The sequence below is a fragment of the Chiloscyllium punctatum genome, chromosome 33 (genome assembly GCF_047496795.1).
Source record: "Chiloscyllium punctatum isolate Juve2018m chromosome 33, sChiPun1.3, whole genome shotgun sequence".
Taxonomy (NCBI): domain Eukaryota; kingdom Metazoa; phylum Chordata; class Chondrichthyes; order Orectolobiformes; family Hemiscylliidae; genus Chiloscyllium; species Chiloscyllium punctatum.
In genome coordinates, this window is record NC_092771.1 from 10,218,299 (window position 1) to 10,235,768 (window position 17,470).

At 37.9% G+C, this 17,470-nt stretch overlaps 1 protein-coding gene and 1 long non-coding RNA gene across 2 annotated transcripts in view; one reads left to right on the plus strand and one right to left on the minus strand.

The window, feature by feature from the left end:
* LOC140458417 (uncharacterized) overlaps nt 1-3,189 on the minus strand; it is a 34,267-nt gene extending 31,078 nt beyond the window's left edge. The window contains exon 1 of the long non-coding RNA XR_011953490.1: nt 3,132-3,189. This is a non-coding gene — a long non-coding RNA (uncharacterized lncRNA). The remainder of the gene's footprint in view (nt 1-3,131) is intronic.
* Nucleotides 2,866-17,470, plus strand: part of LOC140458416 (tetraspanin-3-like) — a 41,807-nt gene continuing 27,202 nt past the window's right edge. The window contains exons 1-3 of the mRNA XM_072552946.1: nt 2,866-3,104; nt 15,521-15,712; nt 16,896-16,970. Of these exons, the coding sequence (XP_072409047.1) occupies nt 3,042-3,104; nt 15,521-15,712; nt 16,896-16,970 (330 nt within the window). The 5' untranslated portion in view covers nt 2,866-3,041. The remainder of the gene's footprint in view (nt 3,105-15,520; nt 15,713-16,895; nt 16,971-17,470) is intronic.

The following is a 17,470-nucleotide window of genomic DNA, read 5'->3' on the forward strand; positions in this document are numbered from 1 at the left end:
CTGTCAGTTTAAGGCTTCTGTTCAAAACAAATTAATGCTTGATCCCTAGTAGTGCAGTCTAAAGAATTTGATAATTGAAGATGGCAGGACTACTGGATATAGCTATTAAAAATATCGAATAATTGAAATAAAAACAAAGTGCTGTAGAAACTCAACAGGGCTGGAAGCGTTGGTGGAGAGAGAAAAAGGGAATGTTTTGAGTTCAATATGACTTCTTTAAAACCGAAGAGAGTAGGAAAATTACGTTCGTTATATACTGCTGTAAAAGGGAAGGGGTGGAGAAGGGAAAGTGGATCAAAAGGGAAAGTCAAAGAAAGGTTAGAGGGCAAGGGTGAGTAAAGATCAAAAGATGTACAGAACAAAGTGCAAAGGCAGTGTAATGGCTGCAGAGACAAAACACTTTCCAGAATCTGAAATCTTTTGGTTTATAAATAGGGACATAGGGGTAAGTTGTCGCTCCATTCTCCTCTTATTCATAGATTAGCCTGTCCTCTCCAGCTCCTCTTCTTGCTATGGTTGCATTCCACAGACTTCAATCATCCTCTGGCACATTCTTTCCACAGAAGCTAAAACAAGAAGTGTCTGGAGGCTATTCAACCATGTAGAGCATCACAGCCAAAACCAATACTGTCCCCTTCTCATCAACTTAAATTTTTCAAAAAAGGGGAATCAAACAATGGGAATCCTTGCAGATTCTTTTAGACTAGAAATGCTGAGATCCATTTCAACTACTGAAGCTACAGCAGATAATGTTGTGTAGACCAGGGAATGGACCCTGAGGATCTTAAGGGCTACAGAACTCGTTGCACCTGAAAATACTCTCACAATATCAAACTACATAGTCTTTACCATTATCCTCAGAGCATGAATCAGAGCCAGTAGACAATGCTATTTCATAATGATTTATGCAAGTTTCGATTTGATATACCTTTTCCACAAGATGATGCAATTCCAGGGAGTTTAATACCAGCATATAATAAATAGGTGACCCAAACTCAACGTGGCACTTGACTCCTCGGTGTTTCCACTATGCTGTTACTCCCACTAATTTACAACTATCAAAAGAATGGAAACTACCCAATGATAATGTTGTTTTACTTTAGTTTAAAAGAAAGAGTTAAAAATAACACAACACCAAGTTATAGTCCAACAGATTTATTTGGAAGCACTAGTTTTCGGAATGCTGCTCCTACATCTGGTAACTGTCAGCAGCCTCCAAAAGCTAGCGCTTCCAAATAAACCTGGTTTTCTGTGATTTTTAACTTTGTCCACACCAGTCCAACACCAGTTCCTCCACATCATTACTTAAAAGAAAGAGCCAGCATTTCTATGTTACGTTATCACACCGTCAGTATATTCCAAAATGCTTTGCAAACATCGATTACGTTTGAAGTGCAGTTACTGCTGTTATGTTGAATACCATACCAATTAATCTATGCTCAGCACAGTGCCACAAATTTAAATTAGGTGTCTGCTGCTTGAGGAAGGAATACGATTGGAATATTGGGCAAATATCCTGTTCTTTCTTTCAGTGGAGCAGGCACATGAATCCCAAAATGTTGGTTTGTGATGCAGCAAGTAATTAAGAAGGCAAATAGAACATTGTCCTTTATTGCTACAGGGATGGAGTTTAAAAATAGGGAGGTTATGTTACAGTTTATAGGGTGATGATGAGGCCACACCTGTAGTACTGTGTACAGTTTTGGTCTCCTTACTTGAGAAAGGATGTATGGCATTGGAGGTTGTGCAGTGGAGGTTCATTCCAGAGTTGAGAGGGTTGGCTAATGATGAGAGATTGAGTAGACTGGGACAAGACTCATTGTAATTTAGAAGAATGAAAGGGGATCATACAGAAACATATAAAATTATGAAGGGAATAGATAGGATAGAAGCAGGGAGGTTATTTCCAGTGGCGGGTGAAACTAAAATTGGGGTATAGCCTCAACATAAGGGGAAGCAGATTTGGGACTGAGTTGAGAAGGAACTGTGGAAGTCCCTGCCCAGTGAAGCAGGTACAGCTACCTCATTGAATATTTTTAAGACAAAGACAGATTTTTGAACTGTAAAGGAATTAAGGGTTATGGTGAGCAGGCAGGTAAATGGAGCCAAGTGCATGAAAAGATTAGCCATGATCTTTTTTTGAAGGGTGGACAAGGCTCAAGGTGCCAGATAGCCTACTCTGGCTTCTTATCTGGCCTCAGTTTAAAATCTTTTCCGAAAGATGGACCCTCTCACATGTAAGCATTTTCTCAGCATCCATCCAATTTAGATAATTAGATCTCTAGTCAGGCTTGAAACTTTAACCTCTTATTTACAGGTTTAACGGCTACTACTCAGGCTAAGTACTATGAACAATTTTAATCATTCTTTTGTGAACTAAGCATGCCTTTACTGTATTACAAGCCTTTTCTGCAAAACCCATCCCTAGCTTCATACAGAAAGCAATCAAAAGATGGTATTGTAATGCTTTTCATTACAGAAAACATTATCTGGGATCAATTTCATTCTATTAAGAAATAAGCATATTAATTAGGAGTAGTTATAAGGCATACAGCCCTTGAGTTTGCTCTGCCATTAAATATGAACATACAAAATTAATGTAAAGCTGTGTTTTAACACAGTACAAAAATGTATGTGTGCTTCATTATATATGGAAACAAAAAGTATTCACTGATCACACAAAAAGGGGGCAAAAAAATGAAAAAATAAGCCACCAGAAAACTTGATAAAAGAGAACACACATTAGACCCTGCTGGAGGACCATGTGACAGACAACCACTTCCCAGAGAGCGCATGCGCGCTTCTTATCACTCGCCGGAATGACTGACGTAATCCCTTGATGACGTTAAGGTCACGTGTACCAGTGCAGGCGAGGGTCACGTGGCCGCGCCAGCTGGGTGCCGGCTCCGGCTGCCATCGTCCGCACTTGTCGGCGGCAGTTTGGTTGCTCAGGGTGTCTAGGCCGCTTTCTTGAGGCGACCCACGCACGGGACAAGCGGCGTTTGCTGTCGAGGGTGGATCAGCACGCCTCAGCGGAGAGGATGGGTCAGTGTGGGATAACGTCGTCCAAGACCGTCCTGGTGTTTTTAAACCTGATATTCTGGGTAAGTAGGTCAGGGGAAAGGGCTTACCGGGTCGGCGAAAGAACTGCGCCGTCTCCATGGCTGCCCGCGACCGCAACCCAACCTGACGACCGGATGTGGGTTTGGTTGATTGACATGGAGCTGGTCGGTTTGGTTGGCTGAGAATGCAGTCGTTAGGGGCAACGAGGGTGGTTCTCCGCTGCGTGAGGTTAGGTTGCACTGGCCTGTTGTGTTGCTGCGGATGGTGGTGTCAGGAGGTGTACTGTGTAACGCAGTGGTGTTGTCCCTAATTCAGGGCTAGGAAAACCTGGCTTCAAGTCCCGCCTGCCCCCGCGGTGTGTGTCATAGTATCTCTGATTTAAAAATACCTACATCAAAACAGGAAAGGCTGTTGTGGGAGAGGCGGCCTCTGGAGTGGATGCCATAACGCAAATTGATTAAAGTATCTACATTTCGGCAGCTCCTAATTTTATCTTTAAATACGTTCCTATGCAATGCCAGAGGCTCAAACAGGCTATTACTGCCGCTAATTCTTTTTTACAGCAGCTCATAATTTTACTGTCATTATTCCTGATACCAATTTTTCAAATTCACATGTAAACTGTTTAATGTAAATTCCCAACGATGAGATTTGAGCTGGTGTTTCCAGAGCATTAAGACAAGCTTCTGGGTTACTAGTCCAGAAATAAAGGCACTATAATACCATGCCCACTAACTAATTTTATCTGCTGGTCTTTTTTCTTTCTAATCAATCTGTTCAGATATGAGAATATATAGCTTGGGAGCAGAGGGAGTTTGAATCCAGGCTCCTGGCTCAAAGGCAGGCCACTAAATTAGACACTGCCAGATTAACCCTAATCTGCTATTATGTTTGTTTAAGACTGCAGATGATTCCAGATAATTTCTGACACTAAAGCATTACTGCACCACCTTTAGACTGCTTTTTGTGCTGTTTGTTTATGCAGAGTTGTCTGATGCATGACAAACCTTTTGTAAATGTATCTTTTTAAACATTGTCCCTTTTAACTGTGTTTTTCTTTTCCAAATTAAATTATTTCATGTCCAACTTTCAAGAGTTTTGGTTTATTTTATTGCTGGGCTTTTAAGGTATTATTTTCAAAAAAAGAATTTGATGAAAGGAACACAAGTGAAATATTATGTAGTTTGATTAGATTGCACTATGTATGAGTTCCTGCTATGAGTGATAATCTGCAATCACTGGAAAGATTTCTTTACTAAAGCCTTTTAGAAGAGAAGGGAGTATGAGAGGTCAGGGTGAAAATAACTCCAGCCAGCTTCTTTTTAAACAATTCATGTGCCAAGTTAGATACAGTTACTAGGTAATTTGGTACAGTGTCCTACTGTATTCAGAGCCTCTGGGGAGGCTTCAATAATGCAGAGCCTCTTTATTCAAATGTGAAAAGAGATTGTAAGTGAAATAAATGCTAAAGTATTACTAAGCTGAATATATAACTTTAAATTCAATACAATTAGAAAAAGAGACCCCTTAAATGTATATTGTTATAACCTTGTGTGTCTTTAAACTGAATTTAATGCCTTGCAGATGTTAATTTTAATGTTTAAAATACAGCTTTTGGCAATTTAAACCTTTTTGGTTTATTTCAACACTGCAACAAAAATGGCATTGCAATCCCTGAAATTTAGAAGATTTAAGACTAGTTTGGTCAACGTTTCAAGATTACAAGGGAAGTTGTGGTGAAGTCTAGCACAAGAGAACATGGTCAAAATTAGATAAAGGCCTTTCAGGAGTAAAACTATGAAAACCTTCTGCACAAAGTATGTAAGATGTTTAGAATACTTTTTTTTGTAAATGGTAGTTGCAACTAAATTGTTCCTAGTTTAAGCTTTAAATCCAGTGTTGAATGTTTATTTTCAATTGACTGTATTAAGGAACATAGGAAAAAGGTGCTTTGCAAGGGACATTGTTTAAAAAAAAACTAGCATTGAGCTGTGTGATGTATATGGACAGATGACCAAAATTCTAACCGAAGTGATAGGTTTTAAGGAGCATCATAAAGAAGTAGAGGGGTTAAAGGAGGGGATTCCAGAAGTTCCTATTGAATGACCTGTGATTTTGATTCCAGTACTTGCCCAGTAGAGTATTTCAGGTATTGATTATTCCTTGTGCAAATTGCAGTTGCTTTATCCTTGAAGTAATGGTTAGGAATATCCTTTTGTGTGTTTCTGCAAAGTGTCATTGTGTTTATGGTGAAAAATGTCATGAGTGAAAGATGTCACATGTTTCACTTAGAGATTCTTTATTGCTGCAAAATGCTGTAGATAGATATTTTGACTCCTATATGTCAAATGGAGAAAGGATGAAATTACAATAAAACTTTTATAGAAGCATAAACATGCACAACTGTCACTCATCTGACATTTGTATCAAAATGCACCCTGTGATACCTGACAGGGGCATGAGGAAAGGCTACTTCTATCCATTATTTCTATGAATTTCTGTGCAGTTACTATGATTTCTTAGAGTTAGTGCTTTTTGTTTCTACATTTGATATGTTATTTTGGCTTCTGTGTATTGATCATGTAGTTACATTTTGAGGTCTTTACTGAAGCATAATTCAATTTTTTAGTTTGAATATGTTGTGGCACAACTCTCTATTAGGTGGCACTTGAACTTGGAGTTTCTGGCCCCAAGCTAGAGATGCTACCAGTGTGCCCCATGACCCTATAAGGGGCATAAATCTAAGGATCTGTATTGCTCTTTGGCATTTAGGTGGCACAGGTGATCACTATTTACAATGAACCTTGAGTTTTCACAAGATATTTGCTCAGGCTGTAAATAGCTTGTCTGGCAGTTATACCTGCTTTTCTAGTAAGGATTAGTGATTAGTGATCAACAACAAAATTTTACTAATATTTCCACTCTAACTCAAGGGGAAACTTTTTTTTTGTCTCCTTCCTGCTACTGCTGCTTCTGCTGAGAAATAGCTGAGCAATCATAACAGGATTTCTCTTCGGATCTGAATTACCCCATTATATATTGGATCAACTGTTGAGTTGTTAATAACTGAATGTAAAGTTTCTCAAGACAGTTCCTTTTGTCACTGGCTTCAGCCACAGATTAACCGTGATGTTTAATTATGCAGAATGACAACATGCATAGTCAAGAGGATTTTGTGCTATTAGTAAGTGACAGCTCAAATGAATAGAATTCAATAAGGAATTAAGCTTTGGTGTCTATTAATTTTTTTGTTTTAGTCATGTATGCTGTATGTGTCCAGTAGTTAGTATAACATCTGCCTGTTTATTTTCTTTGCCAATAGTTCATCCTAATTATGATCAAATGCAGATTTGTATAGGGTACAGTTTTCTTTTACTATATTTATGAATTAAATTTGCTATTAATAGTACTTTGGCATGTTCAGTAATCTGCACTGATTTAAAAATGTTGGTGCTTCAATACGTCTGCATCCTAAAACTGCAATTGTTCAGAATGATGTGATTTGTGTTTAGCAGACAACTTTTAAAAGTCAGAGATGATTAACCTTATGGGTCACTTTCTGCTCTGGTGGGGGTGGAGTGCTGGCAATTTGATCCTCAAAGTCCCGATTGCTGTGTCCTATTTTGTCCTGTTTCTTTCTTTATATTTAGATGCACAAAACATAATATGAAGAGGGCTGCCCTTGTTCTTGCCTCATTTTGAGCTTTAATCATATCTACATATGTTAGAAATGTATGGAAGCTAATAAAATTTTTGTGACTTGATCCCCTTGGGTGATTAGTACACAAAAACAAAATGCTCCTGCTTGAAATATTCTTTGAAATGAAAGTTGAAAGTATGAAATATACCCTGAATGAGGAGCTACATGCTACATTGTTTACAAATTGTGAAAAATAATTTCTTTATCTAAGAAAAGGATGTGTGGAAATTTCATGGGAAACTTGCTTTCCTTTCACTGTTCTTTTGTATCATAGCTTTGCAATGCATTTTGCTATAAACAGAAAAGTGTTCTTCTCTATATTCAAAAATGTTTCTGAATTACTTCTGAAACTTAATTGGCTCCAGATTTTGTGCTTATAATGTGAATGAAATCTGTTGAGGTTGGTAATTGATTTGAATTGTTTACTTGTGACTTGTGTTGCACCATGTAATAGCTTTCTCTCCAGTGAAATTCATGTTTTGGTGAGATGAATGACTGTGTGTGGCATTTTGAGATAAGGCTTCCAATCGAAGTTCTGGCATTGAATGCGCAGTCTGTGCTATTATTGGAGATATAAATACATAAACCTCAGTTTGTGTAGTACAAGTAGGAAATAATTATTTTCTCTTCCATGCACAAGTCCCTGTTAAAGGCAGATGCTTGACCTACCCAGCTATGTGACCAGCTTATAGTGTCTCATCCTGGAACTAATCTAGTAAATCTCTTCTGTTCTCTCCTTTCTGGGCAGTGAACAGGAAATCTAGTTTTTGTCTTTCAAGTTAACATAAAGTACTAATGTTGACTGAAAATCAATCCGGTATTAAGTAATGAAGACTACTTAGTTAAATGTGGTCAAATGGAGTTTGTTTTGCTTCACTTAGGAACTGATCCATGTGGATGTGAGACAGGAAGAATAAAGGTTTTTTTTTGCAGTTGTTTCTTGTGTACTACTAATTTAGATGTCAATATATCTTATTACAGCACATCTGTGCACCAATGTTTGTATCCCACACATGGCACTTGGATCTGAAATCTGTGCTCATAAAATAGCTAGCATTAACTTCTCATAACTCAGCATTGAATGTCTTCGTTTTCCTTCAACATTGGCATGGGCTCACATGCATTCAATAAGTATGCTTGGTTAATAGCAGTCCTTCCAAATGCGTATAAGTATTTGGCATAAATTTCTTGATAGCCAAGTACATGTGTAATTCTAGGAATGTTTTATAGGTAATCTTTGTTTCTGGGTAACTGGAAAAATCAAGTTGAGATCTAGGAACTTGAATTGCTAGTTTGTAATATGTTGTATCTATTACATTTGAGGTTTTGGCATGACAATCTTGAAAATATACACTAACAGAATCAAAGCCCAAAAGTTAACCATTACTTGTGGTGGAGGCTGAAGGGTCCAAAGCTAATATTCCACAGTATTTCCTGATCAAGGCTTTGCACTGTTGATGTATTTTACTGATTTTTTTTTTTTTCCCTATATTCTCCTTCCCCACTTTTAAATCCTAATTTTCCTCATCAGGTTTTCTTGAGGGTTTCACATTTTCCTGAAGAACCACATTTGGTTTTGTGGATTGACAACTCATAAACTAGCAAGGTAGATTGAAAAACCATTTTCTCCTCAATGTTCCCCAGTGTTCCAATTAAGGAAGGCAAGCTAGTAATATTCTATAGTTGAAGTCTTTTTCTGAGGATTGTAGTTTTCAATGTTTATACTTCTGTGCAGTCAAGTCCTAATCTGTTGAGTTAGCTAATCTGAGATAGCAAGAAGTTCTCAAATTGGTTTGATATCCCTTGCGATGTCTTACCAGTCAGACCAGTAGCTGTTGACGCAGCAACGTCTAGGGAACAATTTTCAGACCTTCTGATCTGCAGCCCTGCTCTGGATAAAATTATTCTTCTATCAAGACATTTAGTTTGTATTAAGCCTGTTTGTGTTTTTTTTTTGATAGCAAACTTTAGTAATTTAGCACCAAAGTCGTTTCCTAATTTTATGGGATGAGTGAGTGTGGGGAGTGGGCACTTTGGCAGAATGTGGATTTATTGCCCTAAATGGCAATAAAAATCTTGGAACCGCACTTAAATACAGTACCACTAAATAGTCAGCTTTATTGTAGGAAATAGCAATTCCTTTATTTTCTGAATCTCTGGAATAAACTACAAAATTGTGAAATGTGACCTACAAGAGATCTAATGCAAAGATAGTTTATTTGACTAAAATAAGCTGGCCGTCCCAATAATCATGAATTTGCTTGCCAAAACTGCAAGTATTAAATCCATGCTGCTTTCCTAGCCCAAAGGAATGGGAAGACCATCTTTATGCCGTGTAATCTGCTGATACCAACGTAATATAAAAGTCTTTTTAAATCAGATTTGTTATGGCACACTTTTCAGTATTTTCCACCCTAGAATAAGATTTAAAATTACTTAATTTTAAGACACTGAAAGGCAAAGCTTTTTGTTTGCTATCATCTTTGAGCTTGCCTGGGCATGTCTACAGCTATGCAGTTCTGAAAGGAATAGTCCATTTGCTGGAAATAGTTTGGACCTCTAGTACTGATGTGAAGTTTTGACTCAGTCTAGTTGTCATATCTGCTTTGAAACTTATTTGTAATGCATGGATGTGGCAGTGTAATGTTAACATGTATTTTGAACTGTTCTTTAAATATGATTAGCATAATTCTAAATTGGAGCTCTGGTTGTATGCTTGTGCCTCAGCACTCCAAGTAAATTATTTATTACAAATTTAGATCCCTATAAAACTAAGCACAGTGCCATCTTTTGCTCTTTAAAAAAAAACTACTTAAATGGCTATACTGTGTAATTTTGTCTAACGATGGCAACTAATGGTGCAGTGTGTTTCCATTAATATCACCCAGTTGGCTGCATACAGGCCAAAGATGTTTGATATGAATCTAATTGACTTTGGAGGAGAGTTGCAGCTGGCGCTTTTGTCTTCATTCTAGTGTGCAAGGGTTTGGCAGGTCTTGAATTCCCTACTTTAGGACACTATTGTGGGATTTCTATCTTTGCACATACCAGTTCAAAAAAGCAACCTGCCACTAATCCCTCAAGCACCCTAAAAATGTGTTTTTAAACTCAGCCTTTCCAGCACTGGCCCATCCAGTTAACAGACAAAATTGCTGGGAACTGAACAGTATGGTTCTACTTTAAAGTAGCTGCTTCTCTTTGGAATAGGACAGATAAACATTAAACTTAAATTCTCAATATGACTTGCTCAATTCCACACCTATGTGTTTGTCCACAGTCATTAGGCTGTCCAATATTTGTATTTTCCATTTTTTTTAACTTGCTAATGCTTGTATGTCATTTCATGGTAGTTGCCTGTCTTTGTCAGTTGATCAGTTGATAGCCAGCATTGTTCAACAGTTTATTGGAGGTGAATTGGGGCTGGGAGGGCTTGATGCTGATGTCCAAACAGAATATCACTATGAATTTGAGGTCGTGAAAGTGTCTTATCTTTGGTTTATCACCTATGTGGGATAGTTTGGAATTCGAGCTTTTGCTGTGCCATGGAGCCTTGCCCTCTGAAATAAGACTTACAAGCTGATTGTTCCTGGTTATTTCTACTCTAAGCTGAGTTAACTTTGAGCAATGTTTTGTCAGTTTCCTCTAGGCTGGGGAGAGACAGGAAACATCGGCCACCATTCCTGCTTTTGATATTCATTCTTGAAATGTGTGCATAGATGTTGGCATGAACTGGGAGATACTGATCATCTTGCTGAGTGTTGACACATGCCCATTATATTGGTGAGAACTTGGCTGCAATCCTTAGATCTGTATCAATTAGCAAGAGTTAATTGTTTCAGGACAGAAAAGTAGACATTTAAAGAGAAATTCCACAGACTAATTCCATGTTCCTACTAAAATCTAGGTTTCAAACATTGAATTTTCTTAATTGAACCATATTTCCCATTGTGCTTTTGGAAATATGAACAGACTGTCCAAAATACCTTCCAATTCTGCACCTATCTCCCCTTCTCTTCCATATGTACCTGCAATGTTTTCCAATAGAGATCACTGAATTGGGAATCATTTTTACCCTCCCTCAAAATGATAATTTTTATGGTGGAAAGGAAAATGGATAACTTAACGCTTTAAAAGCTGGCACTGCCAATCCTAAGTTTGTGTTTAGGCCAAAGGATATTGAAAGAAATTGTAGTAATTTGATACCAAATTGCTCTAGTTATACATGTTTGCACTCTGACTTTAAACCTCTTGGATGTTATAAAGATTTATCTTAGGCTTGTGGATTAGCAGGTGCCTACACTGCATATTCCTCATGTCACCAGTCCCTTTATCTGTTTTAACTAATGAAAATCCTGGTACTTTGTACATTGAACTGAAACTGTGCCCTGTTCATGTTTTGAGTCTGACCTACTTTGTGAAAATGTAACAAAATACATTGGTGATTAATGCCACATCCAGTCATTTTGAGTACTATTCTGTGCTTAGCATGGAGCCATTGTTTTGTTGAGAGGCACCTTTTTTGAATATTTTCAATATAACTTGAACAGTGGTAAATGAGATGTTGTGTAGATACTATATCAAGAATTGTAAGTGGCAATGGTAATGAAGTTGAAATAAAGTGATGGTACTTCCAAAGAGTGGGTACTGTTATTGTAGTGAACAGACAGTTTACTCTGGAGGGGAATGCTTGAAAGAAGGTTTTAAATCCTTCAAGGTTTGTAACCATACATAATTTAACCCTGATGAAGGGCTTGTGTCTGAAACGTCTATTTCCCCTACTTCTCAGATGCTGCCTGATCTGCTGTGCTTTTCCAACACCACATTTCTTGACCATAATTTAACCCCAATAACTTTTTTTAAAAGGTTTTTGGAATTTGAAGCATTGCAAGCTGTTCTTGGAAAGAGGCAGCTGTTTAGCTGATGGGGAAAGTTTGTACGGCTGGTGGAAAATTTAAGTAACTATTATGTAGGTATTTAAGGGAACAGGCGATTATGGTTCGGTCGGTTCTGCTATAATGTGTGTTTCTCCAAAGCGAATTGGCTTTAATGTGTTTGAACAATTACATTACAGTATTTGTTACCTATGCTACAAATCCCATAATTCTAAAAAAATTAAGGACCAAGAAAGGTCTGACTGTTAACACACAGTTTATTTTCCTTCGTTTCTCCATGTAGTAGTGATCATGTTGGTGTTTATGTGCCTTGAGTGATTGTCATTGAGTTTTGACAGAGCATGGACTCAAAATTTTTTATATTTCACAATGGGACACTATGTGATCAAAGGTTTTTGAAAATTTTTGGATCTTTTAATTGTATTGGCACTTAGAATGTAAAACACTGTAGCAGCTCTGTTTGATTACCAAAGTATAAAGGCAGCCAACTGTGTGAACGTGGTTCATCCACCTGATAAATACAAAAATGCCTGAAGTGTTATGTAAATCTGGCAGTGGAATAACTAGCCTCAAATCAAAGCAAGGAACTGATCCTGCATGTCTGTGCACCAGTTTGTTAAATTGCAGTTGGACCTCTACATTGACCTTACAGCAGGACATTCAGTTAGTGAAGTGCCACAAGCTCCCATCTTTTAAACTATGGTTCTGTCAACTATCAACATGGAAAGCATTCTAGTTGCTCGGGCTCTCTTGAAATTTGGTTAAATCATGCCTCCAAAGTTCTGCATTTCACAGTGCTTAATTTTCCATTTTAATGAGTATAATTGTTTCATATCACTTGGCATCACTGCCTTTTAAAAATTTTGTAGTGTTGCTTACCTATATGGGATAACATATATGCTATAGACATTAACCCCCTGCAATCCGAAATGGTCCAAACTGAGCTTTTGATGCGTCTCAAGTCCAAGTAATCTCTTCCTCACAACTCAGTCTTTTCCAAGTCACTGAATTGACCTGTTTGTTGATTTTGAGGTTTGCCTTAGTGTTGACTCATTGCTCTTAAACTTTAGTGTTAATAACTTAGTGTACTAAATTAATAAATAAGGATTTAAACATGATACCTGGAGGCTCTGTTGCACATGCTTGCAAGGCCTGAAATGAGAGAGAGATTCGGAACCAGTGGTTTCAGTGACCCAGCTCAAGTGATTCAACCTGGTGTCGATTGCAGAACTTCATTTTGCATTGAATACAACGGTGTAGTTTAGATCAAGTCGTTGTACCAGAGTAAAAAAAAATGTGTAATCCTTAATCTATATCAGGTCTGCAGAAAATGTCCATCAAATCGTATGTCCCTTAAAACATTTGCTTTAAATGCTTCAAAATTTGTAACTATCCATAATTTCAGTAAATTTAAGGTGGTAGTTGTATGAAGGAATGCAAGCTTGTTCTTGGAGAGAGGCATCTGTATACCTAATGGGGAAACTTGTAAGGCTGGTGGAAAACTTAAGCAACTAATATGTAGGCATTTTAAGTGAATAGGTGATTATGGGACAGTCAATTCTGCTATGTATTTCTTCAAAGCAAATTGGCTTTAATATGAATGAAGCTTTTAGACATTTATTTGTAGAACACTAACTTTCCTTCCCTGTGTTGGCAATAACGCAATTCTGGCCCCATGCGTTTAAATGGTTTTGCTATTGCGCAATTTTCTTATGAAAGATTGCATGAGAACGGAACTATTACTTTATATCAGAACCAACTGTATTAGCTTTTGGGATTGGTCAGAAGATCTGCCAGTGTCTCTTCCTGTCCTCTATCTTCCTAATTCCTCTTCAATTTATGAGCTGAACCTTTAGATGCAACAAGGAAAAGTCAGGGAACTATAGACCAATAAGCCTGACATTGTAGTGGGCAAGTTGGAGGGAATCCTGAGAGACAGGATTTACATGTATTTGGAAAAGAAATTGTCTCTTGAACTTCAGTTTTTTTTGAAGTAGTAATGATTTGAGGGCAGAATGATTGATGTGATCTATATGGACGTCATCATTAAGGTGTTCAAGATTCCTCAAGGTCAACTGGTTAGCAAGGTTAGATCTCCTGGAATGCAGGGAGAACTAGCCATTTGAATACAGCGCTGGATTGAAGATAGGTAATGAATGGTTGCCTTTCAGACTGGAGGCCTGTGACAAACAGTGTGCCACAAGGATCAGTGGGTTCACTGCTTTCTGTCACTTCCATAAATGATACAGATGTGAACCTAGGAGGTATGGTTAGTAAGTTTGTAGATAACACCAAAATTGGAGTTGTAGTGGCCAGCAAAGAAGGTTACCTCAGTGCAGTACGATCTTGATCAGGTGGGCCAATAGGTAGAGGATTGGCAGATGGCATTTTATTTGGATAAATATACGGAGCTTCGTTTTGCAGGACTTGCACATTTAATGGTAAGATCCAGGGGAGTGTTGCTGAACAAGGAGACCTTGGTGTGCAGGTTCATAGTTCTGAAAGTGGAGGTGTAGGTATATAGGTTAGTATGCTTGCCTTTATTGGTTAGTGCATTGAGTATAGAAGTTGGGAAGTCATATGGCTGCACAGGACACTGGTTAGGCCACTTTCTGAATACTGTGTGCAATTCTGATCTCCCTCTTATTGGAAGGATGTTGTGAAACTTGAAAGAGTTCAGAAAAGATTTACAAGGATGTTGTTAGTGTTGGAGGGTTTGAGCTATTGGGAGAAGCTGAATAAGCTGGGCTATTTTCCCTGGAGTGTTTGGAGGCTGAGGGATGATCTTGCAGAAGTTCATAACATCATGAGGGGTATGGATAGGGTAAATAGACAGGTCTTTTCTTCCTGGGGTAGGGCAACCCAAAACTAGAGGGCACAGGATTTAAGGTGACAGAGGAAAGTTTTAAAAGGAACCTGAGGGCCAACATTCTCACACAGGGTGTGTGTGTGAAATGAGCTGCCAGTGGAAGTGGTGGAGGCTGATACAATTACAATATTTAAAAGGCATCTGGATGGATATATGAATAGGAAGGGTTTAGAAGGATATTGGCCAAGTGTTAGCAAATGGGAGTGTATTAATTTAGGATGTCTGGTTGGCATGGATGAGTTGGACCGCAGGGTTTGTTTCCATGTTGTACATCCCTATGACTCTGAGGTACAGCTCTTAAATCTTGATTGGTTCCAAGAAATGCTACTTGCAATGACAAAGGAAATATGTCCACTATGCAATCTAAATAGGTGCTTTTATACAGAAGACATTATACTTTTAAAGCATTCCAGGATTCCTTCATATTATCATTCCATTGTTGAGTGAGGTATCTACATAATTGGATTGGATTGTAAAGTTATGGTGGTTTTTGTTTCTAAACATCTTTGTAAACCATGCTGCCCCAGTGCAGAACTTTTTAGTGATCAAAGTTAACCTTTCTGGTCAGTCAAGGATTGAAGTTTTACTAGCAGATCAGTTTCTTTGGTTATCAGCTTCAAAATGTTTGAGCAGTTTTTATGTTACTGGGTTGATTAAATCCAGTGGATCCAGTAATCCAGAGTTAACTCTGGAACATAGTAATTGTGAATCTAAATTGTTAATTAAAACTCAGGTGAAATTGCCATCCGTTCTGGTGTACATGTCTCACACCATGGTTTTCTGTGACTTCTCTTCTGAAGCTTCTACAGAAGCATCTTGGTTGTAAAACCAATCACCACTATGCAACAGCTGTCATGCGTAATAAATGTGTTCTTGAAAGCTACATAACCCAAATAAAGCTGGAGCCTGTGACCAAATAGCAATACCCTATAGTTGATTGAATAACTTGCAATTGAAACTTTTTCAATGAATTCATTTTAAAATGTTTTTATGCAGGCGGCAGCAGGTATCCTGTGTTACGTGGGGGCCTACGTCTTCATTACATATGATGACTATGATCACTTCTTTGAAGATGTGTACACGCTGATTCCTGCAGTTGTCATCATTGGGGTTGGGACTCTGCTGTTCATCATTGGCTTGATTGGCTGTTGTGCCACGATTCGTGAAAGCCAATGTGGCCTGGCAACTGTAAGTAGCTGTAAAATGACATTTCTGTACAAGTAAATTAAAGTAAAACATCCTGCCTTGTAGGATACTGCAGTTTTAAAATTGTAATTGAAATGAATCTTGGTAAAATATGTCTTGAATTCTAGCTAGTTGGATTCTCACTGGGGTTTTTGACTTTTGAATCCCCTGTAAATAGGTATCATCAAAATGGTTACTGTTTCTTCCACATAGCATTCAATTAGCAATAAATAGCCATGATTAGCTGCAAAAAATTCAGGCTGCCTGTTCATTTGAGTTCAGTTATAGATCTGAGAAGTGAATCTTGAATTATTTGTTTTTATAAAGGTGTTAATTCTCCCCACCCTCTGACTCATGCTGAGGTACGATTTCATCAATACCAGCTGTCCACCAAGTCATTTAAATGGTCAATGAGTCAAAGTTGGCAGAGAATCTTACTCCGAGTTTATTCTGTATGGTGGCTGGTACACTTTCATCAAGATAATCGGCCAGTGACAGTACTTCATTGTGACTTCCCTGCTGATTGAACAACATCTCACCATTTGGGGTCTTTTGGTGTCTCTGCCTCAGTTGCATAATCTTCAGCATGTGAAAATTTTGAGAGATTGCCTTTCATGTTACTGGATAATGTCTGCTGGTGACAATATTGGAAAAATCTGGCATAAGGTTACTGAGTCTAATAATGCCAAGCAGCAATGTAATTTGTAATTGAAACGCTGTTATGGCTCCACATCTGTTGATCAGTCCACTTGAATTGTTTATCTCTTTATGTGCTACTTAAAACAGCTGGGGAAATTTAAATTCAATTAATGAAATAAACCTCTAACAAACTAGCCTGAGTAATGGTGACTGTGAAACTACGGGTTATCATAAAAAGCTTTTCTGGTTCACTAGTTTCCTTTGGGAGGGGAGCAAAGAAAATTTGCTCTTACTAGTCTTGTCTGAATGTGATGTTTAATTCACAGCAATGTGTTTGTGAACTAACCTCTGAAATAGCTTAACAAGTCACTCGGTTGTATTCAATAAGTTGGCTCATTTTCTTCAGGGCAATTAAGAATAGACCGTGAATGCTGGTTTTGCCAGAATGTCTACGTCCTGAAAATAAATTAAACAAAATGGAAACACAGGTTAACAATGTAACTTTGTTCTACAATAACTGAAGTCTCTTTTTTTTCTTTCCCCAAAGTTTGTGCTGATCCTCTTATTAGTTTTCATCACAGAGTGGGTTGTTGTCGTACTTGGCTATATCTACAGAGCAAAGGTAAATACATATACTGCGCTAGATGCGAGATAATGCTCTATTAGTTTGAAGAAGATGGGTGTTCATGACTTCAAGAAAAGGAGGGGAAAATAAAGCCAGAACGCCTTCCACATCTGCAAAGCTATAGGGCAAAAGAATATCATTGTATATATTTAGCTTTTTTTATCTAATGCCTCTAATTATAGTAAAATAGCTGGTTGTGTAATTATATGACACTGTCCACACGCACACATCCTGTGCACCCTAACAGGGAACATGTTCAAATCTCAACCTTTTCTTTTAATTTTGTGTAAAGATTGGCAGAGCAAATATACAACTGAGTCATATCACAAGCGATCCAAGTCCCTGAATAATCTCTCTGGTCAGCCCAAACCCTGAGAACTATATTTATTACTTGCAGTCAAGAGTTTCAAGCCCCAGATGCTGTACAGAGAAGAGCTAGAAGACTTTACTAGAATTATAACATTAATTTGCAAGGAGTGACTGATGAACCTTGGAGT